The sequence below is a fragment of the Mauremys mutica genome, chromosome 2 (genome assembly GCF_020497125.1).
Source record: "Mauremys mutica isolate MM-2020 ecotype Southern chromosome 2, ASM2049712v1, whole genome shotgun sequence".
Taxonomy (NCBI): Eukaryota; Metazoa; Chordata; order Testudines; family Geoemydidae; genus Mauremys; species Mauremys mutica.
The window spans coordinates 40163907-40184013 of record NC_059073.1 but is presented as its reverse complement, the minus strand read 5'-3'; the positions used below and the strand labels follow the sequence as shown (position 1 = coordinate 40184013).

Genomic DNA, 20107 nt, shown 5'->3' with positions numbered 1-20107 from the left:
CAGATCCAGTAACTACCCTAAACACACCAAGAAATCTGTAATCTACAGCCAGGCACTCAAATACCACAGAACATGCTCCAGACAGAAAGTTGGATATGCACCTTAACACACTTAAAACCTCCTTCACCAAACAAGGACACTTCACCAGAGAAGTAGGTTGCATCATGGAACAGGCCACTCATCTACTCTGAGAGAATCTGTTTCAATATGGAAATAAAACCCCTCTGACCAATATGGAAATAAACCCCCTGGTTGTCACCTACCACCCCACACTGGAACCCATATGGGGTTTTATTAAACCATGCTGGATGGGGACCATATTTTTTTCAGGATATTTCCTGAAACCCCACTTCTGGCTTTCAAACAACCCCCGTGCCCAGGGCCCCCTGCCAACTGAGGGGCTCAAGAAAAAATCTGCCACTGGGCAATGGAAGCTCAGAGCACCAGCTGCTCGGTGGGCAGGGCAGTGGAAGCTGCAGAGGCCCCTGACCCTGTCCCTGGCAGAAGCCACCATGCAGCAGGGAAAGCCTCCTGCACCCCACAATCCTGTCAGGTTGGGGGGGGGGGCAGCACCCAGCCCCTAGTCTCACACAGAAGCATGGAGGGTGGGGGGAGAAGTCCCAGCACCTGGACCCCTGCTGCGGCTCCAGGACTGGAGGATATCTCACTCCCCACTGTGCCCCGAGACCGTGGCACAGGGACAGAGCTTCTCCTGTCTTGGGGGTGGGGCAGAAAGGAGAAAACAGGTTGTGGGGGCCACAGTGGGCTGTCAGAGTGGGGGAGGGGGCTGCGTGGAACAGGGGAAGGCCCGAGAGAAGGGGCAGAAAGGGGTTGGGTTGTGGGTGGGGCCGCAGGTGGAAGGGGTGGAGCGGGGGTGGGATCTCAGGCAGAAGGGGTAGGGAGGGGTCCCCCACTTGCTCTGGCCCAGGGCACCCTGGAAAGCTTAATCTGCCTCTGCCCCAGCATCTCCAAGGTCATCATCAGAAGCAAGCTTCCAACAGACCAGGATACACCAACTCAAAGCGGCACCAGACCCTGCCAGAACAACAGATGCAAAACCTGCAGACATAGCTCCACTGCTATGATGATCAACACCCACCACAACACATCTTTCAAGATCCCTGGGTCCCATCCATGCCAATCACATCATGTAGTGTACCTCATCCAGTACACTACATGCCCTGATAACAATTATGTGGGTGAAACCAGACAATCACTATGCTCTTGAATGAACTCACACAGACACAAAAATGATATAAGACAAATACACCATATCACCTATGGGTGAACACTTTTCACAAAACCATCACTCTGTATCTGACCTCTCAGTCCTTATCCTCAAAGGCAAGCTGCACAACACTTTCAAAAGACGAGCCTTGAAGCTTAAATTCATAACTTTGCTAGATAGTAAAACTCATGGACTGAATAGCAATACTGACAATCTATAACCCACTAACAACCCCCATGCCCCAGCTGCCTTTTGTTATCCTCTCCCTTCCTTTCCCCACTATGACTAGAGAGATGTTAGTGGGCCACTTCAACCTTGAATGGTCCCTTGAAATATGTGCTAACTACTTATGCTAAAGTATCAGAGGGGTAGCCGTGTTAGTCTGGATCTGCAGCAGAGTCCTGTGGCACCTTATAGACTAACAGACGTATTGGAGCATGAGCTTTCGTGGGTGAATACCCACTTCGTCAGATGCATCATGCTCCAATACGTCTGTTAGTCTATAAGGTGCCACAGGACTCTTTGCTGCTTTTACTTATGCTAAACAATCTGTTCCACCTTGTATTTAGCTGTGATGCTCTGAGTACGTTTCCCAGATTTGAAGAGCAGCTCTGTGTGAGCTCATCTTTCAGTAACTGGACCAGAGATAGGAGCCCCCCGAAGGAATGCTTTCCTTGAAATCCTTTTCCAATTCATTTGATCCGATAACCATATCCCTTCCCAACAAGCACAGGTGCCAATTTTTGGACCCCTCCCCAAATCCCCGCCCCGGCCCTGCCTCTTCCCCCGAGCATTCCTCCTCCTCCTCCCCCTCCCTCTCAGCACTTGCCGTGTGAAATGGCTGTTTTGCAGCGCAAGTGCTGGGAGGGAGGGGAGAGAAGCAGGACGTGGCGGCATGCTCAGGGGAGGAGGTGGAGGTGAGCTGGGGTGGGGAGGTGGAGCGGGAAGCTGCCTGTGGGTGCAGAGCACCACCAATTTTTCCCTGTGGGTGCTCCAGCCCCAGAACACCCATGGAGTCAGTGCCTATGCCAACAAGTACCTGCACTGGACATCTGCCATGGGTTTTACATACTAACCTGCCTGTTACACCTCTCCAGGTCCCAGACCTGCTGTGGGGAAAAGGAAAAAACCCACCTCACCTCGGTCAACCTACAGAAAAGGAAAAATTCTTTCCCATCTCCCAAAGGAAAGGGTGACTAAGTTAACACCCACAGTGAGTCATGAGCATACCTGGTCCTTTTACAGATTTCATGGGTGAGCTGCTAGCCCGATCCAGGTAAGAGAGGGATTTTCCATGACTGCACGAGGTATAAAAACCCCCATATGCTCTTCCAGTTAGCAGAAAGGACAATGCCTTGCCCCTGACCTGTTCCAGCTTCATCCCTCTCTTCTTTCCTGCTCTGTCTCTGTAAACATCTCCCCATCCCCCGCACTACCCATTGTAAGGGAAAGGCTCCCTTAAAGAAGGCAAGAACACTTTTCCCTCTGGAAAGCCAGACAAGGGCTCATCACACCAATGCTCCAGGGAGCACAATTTCAGTCAATAAAGGCAGTGCTTACTTTGTGCCAGGGCTTAGCCCTGGCACCTCTGAGCTCCCGGTTAGCAGCCACCACTCTCTGGCCACCCAGCCGTGCAAAGTGCTACCAGCAGCAGCAGCACAGAAGTAAGAGCAGCAATACACTATGCCATGCCATCCTTACTTCTGAGCTGCTGCTTCCTTCAGAGCTTGGCACTCAGCAGCCCAGCCTGAGCCCCTCTTTCATTATAAATTAGGCACTGAATAAAGGCAACCTAGTTCATAGTAGTGTCTAAGCAGGACTCTCTAACCTGCTTGAGGTCTGAAATCAGCAACACCTTGTAGAGATGTGCTGGGGAAGGATTCCTTCTGACTGTTGGGCCCATTACTGGTCTTTGCTTTGGCTGAGTTTACATTTTTGGTTCATGTTCCTGTCCTTTTGTACTCTCCTCTTAACTTGAATCTGTTTCAATGAGCATTTTTTGTTCGTTTTCTTCCTCAGTTCATTGAAGATGGAGCACTCTCCCCTTAAGCTATGTCTACACTGCAATCAAACACCTGCAGCTGGCCTGTCAGCTGACTTAGGCTCACAGGGCTCAGGCTAATGTGTGGTGGCTTGTGGAGTTCTGTATGCAATTATGATAAATTACTATTTGTATCGTGGTAACACTTTAGAGACAAAGGTGCCATTGTGCTCCATGTTGTAACTTGTATCAGATATCTGGAAATGGGTGCAGTGTAAGAACCTGAATTCCTTGTGAATGGAAGTGTGTTTTTTCTCCATACAGGAGTTGAGAATGGCAAAACTCCTCATCTTAGTCGAGGAAGTTGTTTTTATATTATTAAACTAAGAATGGTTTTGGTTTGCTAAGTTTCTTTCTTAGGAGTTATGTTTAGTTTATTTAACAATTTTATAGTGTTATAAATATTGTAATACTTAGAGTATAAGTATTTATGGTTTTTGGTTTCTTTTGTAAATGGATTCTGCAGTACTCCTGTTGGCTCTTGTAAATGAGCCGTAAAGAGGGTTTTTTGAAGAGAGCTAAGAAATATTTTATCCAAGGACATGCCTCCTTGAAGAAATACTATGGTTTGTTTTCACTTAATATATTTGATACAAGAGTGAGCTATATTTTGCTAATGTAAATCCTTGTAGGGTCACCTGAAAGACTGTGAACACAGCTTTGCAATTTGGTATTGAGGAAAACCCTTTAACTTCAGCTAGGATGTCTCCTAACCTGGCTCCAATAGACAAATTAACTATTCTTTTGGTTGGAAAAAGACTGATAGCCATTTTTTTTCATCCTTAAGATGAAGATCCATAAATACCTCAAAGTAAAACATGCTTTTCAAAGTTTTATTCAAAAACATAAAATGACTATTACACTGTGTGTGTGTGTGTGTGTATATATATATATATATTACTATATATGGAAATGATTGACATAACAGCAACTGGTATTTTAAGATACATCAGGAATTAAATAGATTTAAAAAAGAAAACTCTACTCTCTTCAAGCAGAGATTAAGTTGTGTATAATTAACTATTTATATTCTAGTTCTCCCAGTGTACTAGGCACTGTACAAAACACTTGAGAAGGTTTGGTTTGTGCCCAATTCAGACAAAGGGTAGAGGAGAGAGAGACAACATACAAACAAAATGGGGAAGGTAATGACGGGCCATATCTTGATATTAGCATTTATTATATAAATTACTCCATTTCCACTCAATCATAATATTATTACTTGGTTAATTTGCTATAAGCATCCTGGTAGAACTAGACCTTTCTGGGAGTGGTGGGGCAGATTTAGCATGAGGAGAAGGTAGAAGCCTTGGAGACCAATTAGGAAAGAGATTTTGTGCCGAAGGAGTAGCATGGAAGAAGGCATACAGATGACTGTGGGGGAGGCAGACAAGTGGTATACTGAGGCTGACGTCAGGGGTGGAAGGAACTGGTGTCAAGTGAAAGGAAAGAAGGATGGGTAAGTAGGAAGGGATAAGTTTATGCAGGGCTTTGAAAGCCAGAGGAGGGATTTAAGTAAATATGGTCATAATGACATACACTGAGAATGAAATTAGAACCACATTTAATTCAGATTCTGAACAAATCAGTGCTATACAGTGTTCGAGTACACAAAACAACTGTTACCAAACACACAACAGATTAGAACAGTCTTGTCTAGGATGCATTCTCTTGCCCTGCAAATACTCTCATACCCCATACTCCTTTGTATGTTGAAATTTAGCCATACCCAGCACGTAGAGTAAATGCTTAGCACAGCTTAAGCCTTTGTGGGAAAGTTTGCAGCTTTGACTTTTTTTTATTTGCCATAGATTTTTATCATAGTAAAGTGTTTATGGCTTTAATACCAATTACAGTGGAAAAAAAACATTCAAGGAGAAAGAGGCAGGGCAGTCACGTAAACTGCTCTTCTGCTTAATTTATTAGACCCGATACCACCTCAAGGGCAGTGTGTTGATGCTGTAGCCCTCTCTGCACTGGCTCTGAGATCCACTTTTAGAGAATTGAACATTGTTCCAGCTAAACCTGTATCAAACATATGCTGGCTCCCTGCCTTGCACAGGGCCAAGCTATGTTAGGACAGGTCCATACTCATCGACGCGGTGAGTTCGACTTCTCGGAGTTCGAACTATCACGTCTGATCTAGCTCCGGAAGCACTGCGGTCGACTCCGGAACTCCACCACCGCGAACGGCGGTGGCGGAGTCGACCTTGGAGCTGCGGAGTTCGACCCCGCCGCGTCTGGACGGGTAAGTCAGTCGAACTAGGGTACTTTGATCGTAGCTGAACTTGCGTACCCTAGTTCGACTCCCGCCCTTAGTGTAGACCAGGCCTTAGAAACATTTTTAAAAGGCATGGTCAGAGCCTGCTTTTAATATAGTTTAAGCAGAGTTTGTGTCTGTCCAGACTGGAGGACCAAATTAGGAAATACAGCACCATAACTAACATTTAGGCAGTTTAGAAGTCAATATAGTTAGGATCATCTTCTGCATAAGCAAAATTCTTGTGATAATTTACGTGCTCACCACTGGCAGCTAAGCACATGGAAGACACTTCAGCCATGTTCACCCTAGCCAAGTTTTTCAAGGACTAGTGATTTTGAAATGACTTTAAAGAACGGTTTATTTTTAGAGAATAGGTGCTCAACACTTTTGAAAATCAGACCCCAAATTAAGTTCTCAGGTTTGACCTCATAAAATTGAGGCATCCAAAAATCACTAATCACTTTTAAAAGCTTGAAACCCCGTTGAAAAGTTTTAAAACATGATTTTGGGCACCAAGGTTTTTAAAAACAAAAACCCCACAGCTCTCTATTAATGCAGACAGACATATCCAGATCATTTTAAAACAGTTGTTGCTAGCAAAACTTCAGCTACTGCATAGACAGGGCCTTTAATATCCTTTTTGAATGATGGGACCTCTCTGGAGATACCACTGAATATGTAATAATTACACCAAATGTGTAAACCCAGAAATGAGAAGCCTACAACACTTGGCTGAAGGTACAGCCATTGCAAAAGCCTTAAAGCAGTGGCTCTTAAACTTTTTTAATAGGGACCCATTTCATGTAGCAAGCCTCTGAGTGTGACAGTCCCCCCCCCCCAATAAAAATACCTTTTTAATATATTTAACACTATTATAAATGCTGGAGGCAAAGCAGGGCTTGGGGTGGAGGTTGACCACTCATGACCCCCCCATATAATAACCTCGTGACCCCCTGAGGGATCATGAGCCCCAGTTTGAGTACCCATTTAGAACGTTTCAGGCAGGAGTTAACTAGCCAGGGGGCTCTAGTACAAAAACACTTTGCAGTAGTGAACTGAGTAGACATAAAGCAAGTTGACCCTTTACTCTGTATTCTTTAACAAAGTAGTCAGCGTGCTGGACAGAACTTTGATTTAAATGGTGTAAGCATTCAACCCTTTACTATGCTTTGACTTTGAATTGATAAACACATTGCAACTTGTCAATCTTCACTATGCTACATTTTTTAGATCTGCATTAGAACTTGACTCATGTTTAAATAAGATTTGTAAATTCTATTATATAATTTTAGTGATATTGTATTGTTTCAACAAAAGTAAAATTTGGAGGAACCCAGATCTTCATCACTACGTAACTTTCAAATATAACTAACGCTCTTGGTCAATCTTGCAGCGAAGAGCACTCTGCTTCACAGGAGAATTAAGAGATGGGGAAGTCTCCAAAGAGATTGCCAGAACACTGCACAAAACACAAGTACTGCTTTGTTAAGGTTACATATGAACTGTCCTTGATTTCTTTTGTTGCAGAGAGATTCTTCCACATCCTCAGTGGTAGGCCTCTAAAGGGGAGAAAGCAGTCCCTGCATAGAAGTCAGTCAGCCTTGCAGGATGAAGGTGGGAAGTTTGCCCTGCCACAGCTACCTTTTGTAGCTGGATAGCTTCAAGATTTAGAGCCAGCATAAATTAATTTAATAAAAATACAGGAATACTTGCTTTTAACAGGCAGGAAATATCACATTTTACACTTTAGGTTTTTTAACTTGCTCTTTAATCAGACACAGTACAATGCACAATTGTGTCTTTTTAGCCAGAGTTAACAGGGTGCCATCCACAAAGTTAGAAGTGAGGAGACGAAACTCCCCTATTCCTTACCCCACACACAACTCTTTAAATCCATACATTGAGTATTTGCAGACAATACTAAATGAGGATAATTCCCCCACTAGTCCTGCATTCTCCCCATACTTTTGGGTTCAATTTATGAGAAAACGTTACAGTATTTCAGATTGCAACAGCTGTAAATAGGGAGTTTATCAATGTATAAAACTGAAGATCACCCTGGCCTTTACCAGTATCAACCGATGGTTATGTAGTTATCATATAGTTTTCAAAATGCAACAAAATTCTTAAGTAGTTTAATTTGTCCTACCAGTATGATGCCACTTTCCAGCCACCTTATTTGCTCATTAACTACGTTTGCTACACAATCTGTAAATTAAAGCAACAAAAACATGTCTTTCAGCTTAGGGCTTTTTTTTGGGTAAAAGATGCATCCCAGAACCCTCTCCTGAGAAAAACCAGACTACCAAATATCAATCAATGTAAGGAACATTTTGTTCAGGGTATACTCATCTTATTTTTTGATGAAATTACAGTATGAGAACATTTAGGTACCCCTCAGCAACAAGTTGAAAGGCAGATTTCTTGTTTTGTGGGAGTCAGGCTATCAGAATGAAGTTATTGAATCAACTTCTAACATTAAGAAAAAATGAAGAGCTACATTCTAATGTCAGTACTAGTGCAGTACTGGATTATTTTCAGCAGACAAACAGGGTACCTATAAAAGTTCAGTGGTATACAGATTATGTCAGAGTGGGTATATTACAATGAAACTTTAGGCCACAGTGAACATTTACAAAGAGATACAACTTAATGTCACAGTAAGGAGGGTGGGAGGCTAGCCTGACACAAGTAATTCATTAAAAAGGGAAAGTAAGTGGACATAGAAAGTGGCTGTATTTGACTTGATACACCAAAAATACCACTTATTTCACGTGAATTTCATTAAATCAAAGAATGTGTTCAACATGTACCAATGGTTACTTGGTCTGTCAGAAATAAGAGATTAGTTATTGTGGCTGCAGTTTGTTGTAACCAGTTTCTCAGCAATTCATAACATTTCCCCTCTGTCTAACCAATTTCAGAAGTTCTGTTCTTTGGCAGTACTACCTCAAATATATTTAGGATGGCTACTACTGTATACTGCAGACCTTCCAGCACAATTCAAATACATCAGTTTTAGATTTCCCCCCCCCACCACCACCCACTTTTGTACTCTGAGATTAGAATCAAGTCCATGATACACTTTATGAAGGTTAAATCTGTCCTCAAGTGCTCTCATTTAGGGGTTTCAGGTAAAGCTTAAAATTTTCCCTGGTAATGTTGGTAAGTCAGGACTGATTTAAATTTAACTGGAAGTGATGTAGCTAGTCAGTCATTTGGCTTGTGTGCTTTCCAAAAGGCTTATTTTAAAGTTAATTGTCAAATAATTAGATCATTAGAGTTTGATTACTTTGCACACTTCTTGAAAAAAGTTGCTACTAAGATAGCCACAGACTTTGGAGGGCAGGGGGTGAAATGCGTGGTTCACTGCTTATGTGCATTTACAATCTTTCCAACTGAATTTTACAATGAAGAACAGAGTTACTTTAAGTTGATATAGCATTTGTGAACATTATTCAGATAAGCATGTCCAGAAATATTAAATTCTATTGTGTCTCAGCTTTGCCAGCCATGTACTAAACATTAAGGTTCACTTGTCTAACAAGAGTCTCGCCAGTGCATCAATAGAAGGAACAAGTTCCCTTACAGCAAAGGAGACCTGTTCTAAATGGCTTGTAGTACCCACACTCCCTAATAAACAGAACAAAAAAAGGAGGAAGTCCCATGATTCTTATGCAGCTTCTTAGAAGTTGGCTATACCTCTTGAGTCAAGAAATTAAATTTTAGTAACCGAGCTCAAGCAGGCAGAACATTGGAAGGTAAACATAAGCAGTTTCCCTCTTAGGTTAGCTTTAGCTCAGCTTATTCTAATGCACATTATTTTCAGTGGAATGAAACTGCTCACGTTTCTGGCAGGATGGAGAGAATTCCACTTTGTCCTCATTAGGATTTTATAAGGCAGATAATGTGGAAAGTTGAAACAGAACTTCTACAAGCATTTAACCTGTGATATTGTAAAAATCAAAATACTACTTTATTAAATGAGTTATTTTACACAATATGAACATCAGTATAATTACAATTGTAAAAAATGTTTATAACAAGTATGGACTGGTTTTCAGGATTTCCAAATAGGGCACAACTGTACATTTACACAGAATCGTCTTTGCATGAAGCTCAAGAGGGAACAGCATAAAAATATGAATGTTTCTGTAACCCCTTCATTTTTGCTGATCAACAGTTTGTTAGAAAAGCAGCTGCAGTTTTGTTATGTAAGGTCTGACTGTAGACGAGTCAATAGGTGCCATGAATTCACCTATAAAAAAAACAAGAATTCAGTTACTGAACTGTTGCCCAACACTGCTCTAACTACTGCTTAGCTTCCAATCAATGAGAAGTGATACTGAACTAATTATGAACCAAAGGGTGTTTGATTACAGGTTTTTTGGGGGCAATGGTTCAGCTACCCTGCAAATGTTCTCAAAAGATTAGTATCTACATAAATACTTTCTCTACCCAAGCCAAACAGTATATTTTTTTATGTTGTGTAACAAAGCCTAAACATTTGGTCATGTGCGCAACAGCTCTAACTTCATTAAGTCTTGTATGGCAAGAAGGAAATAAAGTATCCTTTGAAAAAAGTATTTATAATAACTTATGCTTCTAATCTAAACACCTGAATACTCACATTCATTAGTTTGTATCAACCCCATGGGCAAGCCTCTCACCTAGCATTATATTTTTTTCCTTTAAGCTAGTATCAGTGATCCAATCAAGGACCAGGCCTCCTGCTGCTGCAGTAAGCATGAGAAGCAACTTCATCATTACTAGTGATCTGAGGATGTGTTTTTAGTTTCAAGCTAACTAACTTCGGAGAAAATGAAGTAATTCTCAGATAGTGAATTAGCCTTGCTCACTGGCTATGATGATAAACAGTACAACTCAGATTTAGTTTTAAAAAAGTATATGTAATGACCTGTAAACAACTTTATGCCTGAACATCAGCCAATTCTGGAGGAAGCGGAGTCTTAGGGTGCTTGCTCTCAAAGTGCTGTTTGAAGGTCTTGGGGTCCGGCATTTGTGTCTGATTAAGAAACAAAATTATCTTTATGCATGGCAGAAGAGTGTTAGGTAAAATCTTTACACTGCACTGTTCTCCCCATTTCAAACCTTAAATTTTCTTCACCAAGGTCAACACAGGGCTTGACTTGTCTTATTTATGAATGCAACATATGTATATAATTACCAAGCTTAGTGCCACAGTACTTCCAGCAGACAGGCTATCAAGATGCTATTGTGCATTACTATGCTAGTTTTAGAGAATCTCTGGCTCTATATTAACTACAATCCTGATTTTTAACTCCTGTTTTCAGCATATCATTATCACATACTTGTTTTATGCCACCTGTCAAGAATGCACTGAAAGATGTGCTCATTTTTATTAGAAACCTCCTTGCAGACATCAAGTTTATTCAATCTAGGATTTTACAAATAAATTATGTGAGAAGCCTACTCCCTTCAAAACCTCAGCCAAAGGATAAATATCTATCTTGTATAGAAGTATGAAGCCAATTCATTATTTATGGCTTCACTGGTACACTGAGGCCCAAAAAGTTGTTTGTAGTCTCTTAACCCATTGTTTCTAGAAATGTGTAGACTGCAACTTCTGACTGCATTAGTAGGAAAGCTGGCATATTTTGCAGAAAAGAATGGGGGGTGCATGCATCTGAGTGAGCAGTCCTTCATTGGGAAGCTTTCCATTACAGTTTATTACAAGTGACAGGTCTGTTCTAGGACTGGCCCTTTAAATGAATGCACTCTATAAGAGGAAAGGCAGGATTCAGGAGAGTCAGTCAGGAGGAAAGTCAGAATCTGATTAGGTGCGTAAATTTCTGTTCTCTTGTCAAGACAAACTACTATGGCAGAAATACATAACTATTTATTAAACCCTGGCTACAGCTCTTAGCATCATGCTCAACAGTATCAGCCATCAATGATGGTGAGTCAGGAGCATCTTTTCTGCTGTGTGTTTTACTTCATCTTTAAATGAAAAGTGGTCTCAGACCTCTAGAGAAGCCTTGTACTGCATACCAACTGAAAACATGAAAACTTGCAATTAAGCAGTCTGGAACCACTGGTCTACAAGGTGCTGATCTTTTACATGTAATCACAGGAAGCTATCTTCTCTCTTTCTAAGTTATCTATGTAGCTAAGGTTATACAGCCCAACAAAGTAATAGGGTTTCATATTATATGCACATAAACTACAAATATGCCTGGAGCAACTAGCCAGTTAACCCACTACACTTCTACCCCGATATAACGCGGTCCTCGGGAGACAAAAAAAAATCTCACCGCATTATAGGTGAGACCACGTTATATCGAACTTGCTTTGCCCCACCCGTTCCTTGTTCCCTGACCAACCCCTCCAGAGACCCCCATTCCTAATCACCCCCAGGACCCCCTCCTACCCAACCCCCCAGTCCCTTGACTGCTCCGACCCCTATCCACCCCCCAGACAGGCACTCACCAGCAGCGGCGGGAAGCAGAGCAGCCTGGCCCGTCCACTCCACTCCGCCCGCTCCCAGCCGCAGCGCTCCGCTTCCCGCCGTTGGTGAGTGCAGGGAGGTTGGGGAAAGGATGCCCCACCCCCCGCACTCACCTGCAGCGGGAAGCGGAGCGACGTGGCCCCAGCCCGCTCCGCTTTCCTTGGCCCAGCCTCAGCCGTGTCGCTGGGGGACAGCTGAGGAAAGGTCCTGCACTCACCTGCGGCGGGAAGCGGAGCACTACAGCTGGGAGCTGGCAGAGTGGAGCTGGCTGGGGCTGAGCTGCTCTGCTTCTCGCCGCCAGTGAGTGCGGGGAAGTTAGGGAAAGAACATTCTCCGCACTCACCTGCGGCAGGAAGCGGAGCGATGCAGCCCCAGCCCGCTCCACTCTGCCACCTCCCAGCTGCGGTGCTCCGCTTCCCGCCGCAGGTGAGTGCGGGGAGGCTGGGAAAGGACGCCCCCCATACTCACCTGCGGCGGGAAGCAGAGCACTGTGGCTGGGAGCTGGCAGAGTGGAGCGGGCTGGGGCCAGGCTGCTCTGCTTCCGCCGCTGCTGGTGAGTGCGGGGGGATCCCTTCCCCCAAGATCCCTCCCCCAAGCAACACGGCTGGGGCCAGGGTGAGGGAAACAGAGCGGGCTGCTCTCAGCCCACCCCTAATTGCCCAGGCCACTCTGGGACTTCAGGGCCCCCAAAAGTGCCCTCCCACAGCTCCTGCCCCCCCGGATCCTGGGGGGGAGCCCCTGACCACCCCCAAGATCCTATGCCCCTTATTGAACCCCTCAGCCCCGGCCTGGCCCGGCACCCTTAACATGCTGCTCAGAGCGGCATGTCAGAGCTTTACCGTGTTGTATGTGAACCCGTGTTATATCCGCGTAGAGGTGTATTACCACAGAAATATTTACTTTGTGGTTTCCACAACTTCTTCCTATAAAAGTCCTATTCTAGACTGGAAGAGTTGCCCACTATAATGCTTTGTCTTCTGCTCCCCCTTACCCTACAAACAGTGCAGGTATATATTAAGGCAGCCTTGGCTGCAGCCTTCTGATCATGTCCTTGTTTCTTTTTCTGTCCAGCTTGCTTTTTGGCATTTTTCTGCTGCGACTGAATCTTCTGCTGTCCACGAGCCATATCTACAAACAAAGAAGGATGTTTAGTCTAAGTGAGAAAGACTGTTTTGGCTACCGACTCAGAAGGTATCCTTATGAGCAAAGAGTCATATGCTCTCTCCATATGGCCTACTCAATTCACATGAGGCAGACACATGGACATCTCTGTTCAGGTTCCTTGTGTAAAATACCTCTGTACTTAGAGTACTTTTTTTATATGAAAAGTGGTTAGTAGGTTCCATGCTAAAGCTTCCTCCTAAATGACACTTCAAAGCCCATCTTTTAGAGAGGTATTTTCAGTAGATAAACAGTAAAACCAATTTGTTTCCCTTTATATGCACTTATTTTCTAATTCCCGCTCAGGTAAATAAATTCAGGTTTAAAGATCTCACTTTGGTTTAATCAATTGATTTTCTAAGTAATAAAGCCCTAAACATTTCCAGATGAAACCTGAATTGGGCCATAGGTGTCAAGACAGTGATTATTGAACTGTTGTCCATGGATCACTGGTTTCTATGGAGCACTTGCTAGGGGTCTGTGTAAAGCAAAGTAACATGGTGCTACCTCTCCCTAATGCAAGCTGGAGCACAGGACTATAAAATCAGATCCAACGGAGCCAGGCTAGCTGCCTCCATCAAAAGCCACTACTACGTATAGAACAGGGGTCGACAACCTTTCTGAAGTGCTGTGCCGAGTCTTCATTTATTCACTCTAATTTAAGGTTTCGCATGCCAGTAATACATTTTAATGTTTTTAGAAGGTCTCTTTCTATAAGTCTATAATATATTACATACAACAATAATTTAGTTAAGTAAATAAGGCTTTTAAAATGTTTAAGAAGCTTCATTTAAAAGTAAATTAAAATGCAGAGTCCCCCGGACCGGTGTCCAGGACCCAGGCAGTGTGAGTGCCACTGAAAATCAGCTTGCGTGCGGCCTTCAGCACACATGCCATAGGTTGCCTACCCCTGGTATAGAATGACAAGAAGAGGAGATAGGAGCTGCCCTCAGGGACTGAAGTCATCCACCATCAGGGAAAGGATGTCAGACATGGGAATAGGATAAATGGACAGTCTATATAGTGGAGCAGGTATTTCACGGAAAACTTGCTTCCAAATTTCTACTCTAAATGCCAATTCCTCATCTAAAGTATTTTTTTTTTAAATCTGCTGTTTATTTGCATTGCCGAAGTACCTGGAAACCCAGTCCCACAGCGCTAGTCACTACATGAATATAAAAAGACAGTCCCTGCCCTAAAGTTTTTACAGTCCATGTAATACTATAGCTACCAACTGTAAAAAAGGATTATGAAGTCACAAGGTGAGAAAAAAACATGAAGTGAAAATTCCATGCAAGTTTTCTTAGAAAGAAGATACAGAAATGCAATAGATTTCTTATGTTCAACAACTTCCATGAAATAGATTTTTGTTTAAAAGAATCTAAGGAGCCAGTTTTAACTATTTCTGTACCAAAACTATTTAAAGAAAAGCTATAGTGATTTTATCGCATTAAATAAACAAACACTATATTAGTAATGAGTTTTCAGGATGTTAGAAAGACCTGTCACAATTTCACTATTAATGGTTTCAACTGAAACTGTCATTACACTGATACATGCTATACTCCTGGGGGAATTCTGTGCCAGTGCACACACACAGAATTCATGCCCCCTGCAGATTTCTTTGCTTCCCTGCAGAAAAAAGATTTTGACAGGGAAGCCGCAAAAGCAGCCATACACCCATCCCCAGAATGGTGGGTGTGTCGCTTTGGGTGCCCAGAGCAGCCAGCAGTGAAGTAAATCACCACTCTGTTGGGGGGGGGGGGGGGAGAAGAGAGGAGGGAGAGAGAGAGAAGAGCTAGGGATGCTCTGGCCAGCAGCTCCTTCCCTGTGCCAGGCTCAGCTGCTAACCCTGACTGGGCAAGGACTGGATTTCCTCTTTCCCTGCAAGGAGTGGCCGGGGCCAGGTCAGACCCACCCCCAGAAACCTTCCCATAGCTGCAGGAAGCTCCACGCTGCCCTTCCCCTGCTTCCTGCTCACCCATCTGCCAAACCCCCTAATGTATCCAGAGCCCCCTGTACCCAGACCCACACTACCCCTGTGCCTCACCCCCTGCATCCTCCCACACACCCACAACCTCTGGCACCGGAACCCCCTCCCCCATGTCCTACCCCCTAAGGCTCCCCCCGCTGAGCCTCACCTCCTCAGCATCCAGACCCCCACCCCTGCACCCAGACCACCTCCCGCTGAACCTCACCTGCTCCTGGACCACCCAGAGAGCCCTGTCCCACCCAGTTCCCCCACCAAGCCTCACCCCCTTGCATCCCCAATCCTCCTCCAATATCCCCACATCCAAACCCCCACCTCACTGAGCCTTACCCCCTTCATCCAGAGCCCCCCTGCAAGCAGACCCCCACCGAACCCCATCTCCTTGCACTTGGACCCCTACCCCCTGCACCTAGACCAACCCCTGCAGAGCCCCACCCACTGCACTCAAACCCCCACCCCGATGAGCCTCACACCCCCTACACTCAGACCACCCCCTCCTGCACCCAGATCTCCATCTTACCCAGCCCCGAGACCCCCCTCCTGCTGATCCCCAACTACCTTCAACAGGACCCCACTGCTGAGTCCCATTGCTCCTACACCCAGAACCCCCCCAACAAGCCCCTGTGAATTCAGTCACCCCTGCACTGCACCCCCCCAGTGAGCTGCCCACATGCAGATTTCCCCACCCAGAACCTTCTCACCCCAGATCAAGTCCCTCCGCACTTGGAACCTACCAGACTGAGCCTGCCTGCCCATACCTGGTGCGGAGGGGCAGGGCCCGAGGGTGTTTCTGGGACAGACCCAGCCCTTGTACTGTGTCAGAGCTGGGCTGCAGCCTCACTGCCAAGTGAAGAGTAATTTCCCACCTCCCTGCAGCCAGTGGCCTATCCCCCCTACTGCCTTGCTGGAACCTCCACATTTACTGACAAATAAAATTTGCAGAATTTTAAAATATTGTAATTTTCACATTTTAGTGCAGAATTCCCTCAGGAGTAATCCCAGCAAGGGCCTCAAACTATCTATGTAGCATACACGGAAGAATGTGCACTTCCTGTTTCAAAAGCAAGGGCCTTCAGTTAACTGTAAAAATCTTTACGTTTCCTAGTTAATTTAATAGAAGACTTCATTCATCTAAAGGCTGCTCTACACTAGTGTAAAGATTGTTTTAAAACAAATACGGAGAGACTAAAATTCTCTTTAAACATCCAGATGTGGAAAACAGAGTGGGTTTTAGTAATCTCAGTTATTTCTCCTGACAACAGTTGCACCTCAATTAAAAAAAGTGTTACAATATGTTTTATTTAGTGTCTTGATATTAGTTTGCTAAAAAGGCCACTAGACAAGCACAGTGGCTTATTATATTGAGGATGCCCATAAGTATGGAGCTGGGTTTTTTTGTTTTGTCTAGTTAACTAAAAAAAGCATTTCTTTGAAAAGATTGGGCTTTCAGATTTGGCCCAGCTAGACTTAATTTAAAATACTGCAAGTTACACAACGTAATTCCAATATGCAGAATTTGAACATTAAGTGTACTGGCAAACTAAATATTTCTAACTAACTCTCTTACTACAGTACTATCACTTCCAGAGTTTGCTTAAAACAATTACATTCAGCCACAACTAAACCAATTCCATATTTCAGAGTTAAAGTAATATATTATGACTTTCCTGTTTTCTTAGAGAAAGAAACACCCTTCAAGAACTTAACAAACTGGCCCAAAATCTTGATTTAATACAGACTTGCATGACAGGACATAAAAGAAACTTTAAAAAGCTTGTTAGAAATGTTTAACATTAGAGCAGTCACAGTGAAGTTAGAAGGCGCAAATGCTAAATAGCACAACTCGATTGACGCCCATGGTATTGCAATACACCTCATACTAAGTTGTTTTCTTGTAAAAAAAAAACAAGGATTGCAAGTAACCAAAACCGGAAAGTCAAACTAGAAGCAGAACGTTCATATCCTGAGACTGGACAGCAGCAGCTGCTTCCTCTGATACTTTCAGAGGCTACAAATAGGTTAAAAATGTTCAGTTTAGTTTCCAGCAAGATCGCCCAGGGCCCTAGGCTCAAACTCTCTGTGATGAAGCAGAACCAACCTCAGGCAGCAGCAGCCTGGTTGGGACCGAGAGTTCAGTCCGGCTCCGAGCGCGGCGCACAAGCACTTCAACCCCTTCTGGGTGACCCCGGAGGGCCGGGGAGAAGCCAGCGGCTGCAGGGCTCCAAGCTGCGGGTGAGCGCGCCCCCCCCCCGGACCGGACTGCAAGGGACGAGCCGGGGGCACAGGGACAACGCCGCGCTCCCTGACCCCGGGGCCCAGGCAGGCAGGGACCGGGAGCGCGGAGTCCGCCCCCACCGCCCGGTTTCGCCACCGCCCAGCCACCGTGAATGCGGATTCCCTCCGCCGGGAGAAGCGCCCCCGCCCCCCCAGCCCTCAGGCCACGGGCCCGGCCTCCCGCCGCACCGGGAACACCGCAGACCCCACCTCAGGCCGCGGCCCAAGGAGATGCCGGGGCCAGGGCGCTCCCCGCTCCCCGCCCGCGGGCCCCCTCTCCCCTCATAGCCGGGGGAAGGGTCCGGCTCCCGCCTACGGCATCGCCCTGCGGGGTCCCCGCTTACCCGGACGAGCCCGGCCGGCCCAGGCGCTAGCGAGCAGGGTGGGGGGGGGAAGGCTCCGTGCGGCCCCGCAGCAGCCGCGGCCGCCGCCTGCCCGAGAGAAGGATGGAGGAGTCGGCGCCCCCCAACTGCGCATGCGCGCCGCGCTGCCTCTCCCCCTCCGCGCGCCGGCCAATGGCGGCGGCGCCGCCCTCTTACATAACGCAGGGGCGGGAGCGGGGCCGCCACCGGAACAGGGGGCGGGGCCGCAGAACCGCCCCCGGGGCCCGGATGCTGCAGCCTCCCGCTCCCGGGAGGAGCCGGGGACATTTGCCTCCGCCGGGGACGGGCGCGTGCCCCGGGTGTGCGGGGAGTGGGCCGGAAAATCCCGCCCCTCGGCTCGGGGCTTTCATGGAGATAATGGGGACTAAGGGGCTTGGCCTCCCCTCGGGTGCTAGAGAGGGGAGAGCCTCTGCCGAGTCACGTGGGGACGGAGTCGGGGGTAGCTTCCCGGGCCCTAAACGTTCAACTGTCTCCTCGACAAAATCCGAGCTGGGAATGGGGGCGCGAGAAGGGGCATCCCTGAGCATGGGACCCCTCTTACCTCGGCCGCCTGTTCACACGCCACAGGCGCCTGATGCGCTGCCAAATCCTCCGTCTCCTTTCTCAGCTGTACATGTGCAGATTGTTGAACTCAAACCACTCCTAGCAGCGCTTTAAATAGAGGCCACTTCATTTCCCCATCAAAGACATATTGACTGCATCTACACTGAGGATTTGAGGGCAATCTCTCACTGTTGCTCTAGCACCAATGCAGCTCCACTAGTGCTGGTGTGAAAGGCGCTTGTGCTGTGGTCTATTGTGCACTGCCATTAAACTGAGACAGGTGCATAGAGGGATACCTTAAAGCACAGAGACATTGGGACTCAAGAATTAAGCTCCCCCTTTCACATAGTGCCTGTCTCACTAACAGTGCCACCCAAACCAGTAAGTCAATTGCAAATGAAACCAGTTCCTGGGTGTCTGTGACACTCTCAGGGCATGTCTACACTGCAACGGAAGGTGACACTGTAGCAGGGGTAGGCAAAGCTAGTTCAGGTACAATCTAGGGAGCATGGGTAACAATAGAAGCACGGACTAGCAACTAGAGTCCCCTGTGGGCTCATACTCTGGTTGGGCTTCAGCAGAGGCTAGCACGTGGCCATTCTACAGCGCAGCTGGGAGATGTAATTCCCAACATGACTAGAAATACACGTGCTAGCTGTGTTTGAACTAGCACCTAAAAATAGCAGTATGGTCATGTGGGGCAGTTAGCCTGAGTCACTGCGGGTATGTACCCAGGGGGGTTGGGTGGGGTTGTATTCTGGCAGTTAGCCTGAGCCACTGGCCGTGCTGCTGTGGCCACACTGCTATTTTTAGCATGCTAGTTCAAGCAAACTGCCAGAGTACGATCCTGCCCAACTCCCACTCTGATACCTTCTTGTGGCAGTTTGGGAGTGAAGTGGGTGCATTAAAGCCTAAATTTCCTTCTAGATTATTTCCCAATTGATCTGGCTCATAACTGTTCAACTTTGTGAAACTGTCCCTCTTAAAGCATCAGGTCCATAGATTCCTGGTTTGGACTCTAGTGCACACACAGCAGACATGCTAGTTAGAATGCAATAACACTCCAACACCACTTTTCACCTTGTCTACATAAGCCCTAACCCTGAATGAGGAAGATTAATAGAATAAGGAATGTTGTTATCTTTAGTTACTGTGTCTCGCTCTCCTATTCTGCACTGAGCTCCTGCTTAGGACTTTGCTATTCCCTCCTTCTTGCTACCAATTGAAAGAAACAGTACACAATCTCAGAATGGGTGGATGTCCTGCTTCTGAGGTGAAGAGCTGAACTCAGACGTTAAATGTAAGTAGACAGAACTTGGTCCACTGCATCAATTTATCCAAGAAATGTATACAGTCAACAACGCACTTTTCACACAGTTGAAGTCTTAATGAAAATTTAGGCAAGAGATGTCAGTGATCAATGTTATCCATAAATATCTGTGGAAATGTACATAAAGGTCCTTCTTGTCGCAGATTTAGAACACCTGAAATAATAGGCTGCATTACCAAGAAGTATTTATAGGGGAGCAATCCTATGATACTATGGATTGAATCTTCACTAATACAAAAGGGCACAGTTCCATTGACTTCAGGAGAGGTACAGACACTTAGGCCTTGTCTACATTACAAAATTAAGTTGACTTAAGTTACGCTTTTGTACAGCCACTGCAGTAATTAAACTGCTGTTGCATGTCCACACCATGCTCCTTGTGTTGCCAGTGTGAGTCCACAGTA

The 20107-nt window shown here is 45.7% G+C and overlaps 1 protein-coding gene across 1 annotated transcript; it reads right to left on the bottom strand.

The window, feature by feature from the left end:
* Positions 1-9484: 9484 nt before the first annotated feature.
* On the bottom strand, positions 9485-17966 carry ZNF706 (zinc finger protein 706). The gene is made up of 4 exons (XM_045005558.1): positions 17792-17966; positions 13014-13150; positions 10451-10558; positions 9485-9790 (listed from the first exon to the last, which is right to left on the bottom strand). Exons 1-3 carry the CDS (start codon positions 17922-17924, stop codon positions 10463-10465), a joined length of 366 nt encoding a protein of 121 aa, XP_044861493.1. The 5' UTR covers positions 17925-17966; the 3' UTR covers positions 9485-9790; positions 10451-10462.
* Between the last annotated feature and the right edge of the window lie 2141 nt (positions 17967-20107).

What these genes read in the sequence shown, in the direction of transcription:
- ZNF706 (XM_045005558.1), bottom strand. Translation starts at nt 17,924, where the DNA reads ATGCGCAGTTGGGGGGCGCCGACTCCTCCATCCTTCTCTCGGGCAGGC. An exon ending in GGCCGGCCGGGCTCGTCCGG is followed by an intron (nt 13,151 to 17,791) that starts GTAAGCGGGGAC and finishes CTTTGTTTGTAG; the next exon opens with ATATGGCTCGTGGACAGCAG. An exon ending in ATACCTGCACTGTTTGTAGG is followed by an intron (nt 10,559 to 13,013) that starts GTAAGGGGGAGC and finishes TTTCTTAATCAG; the next exon opens with ACACAAATGCCGGACCCCAA.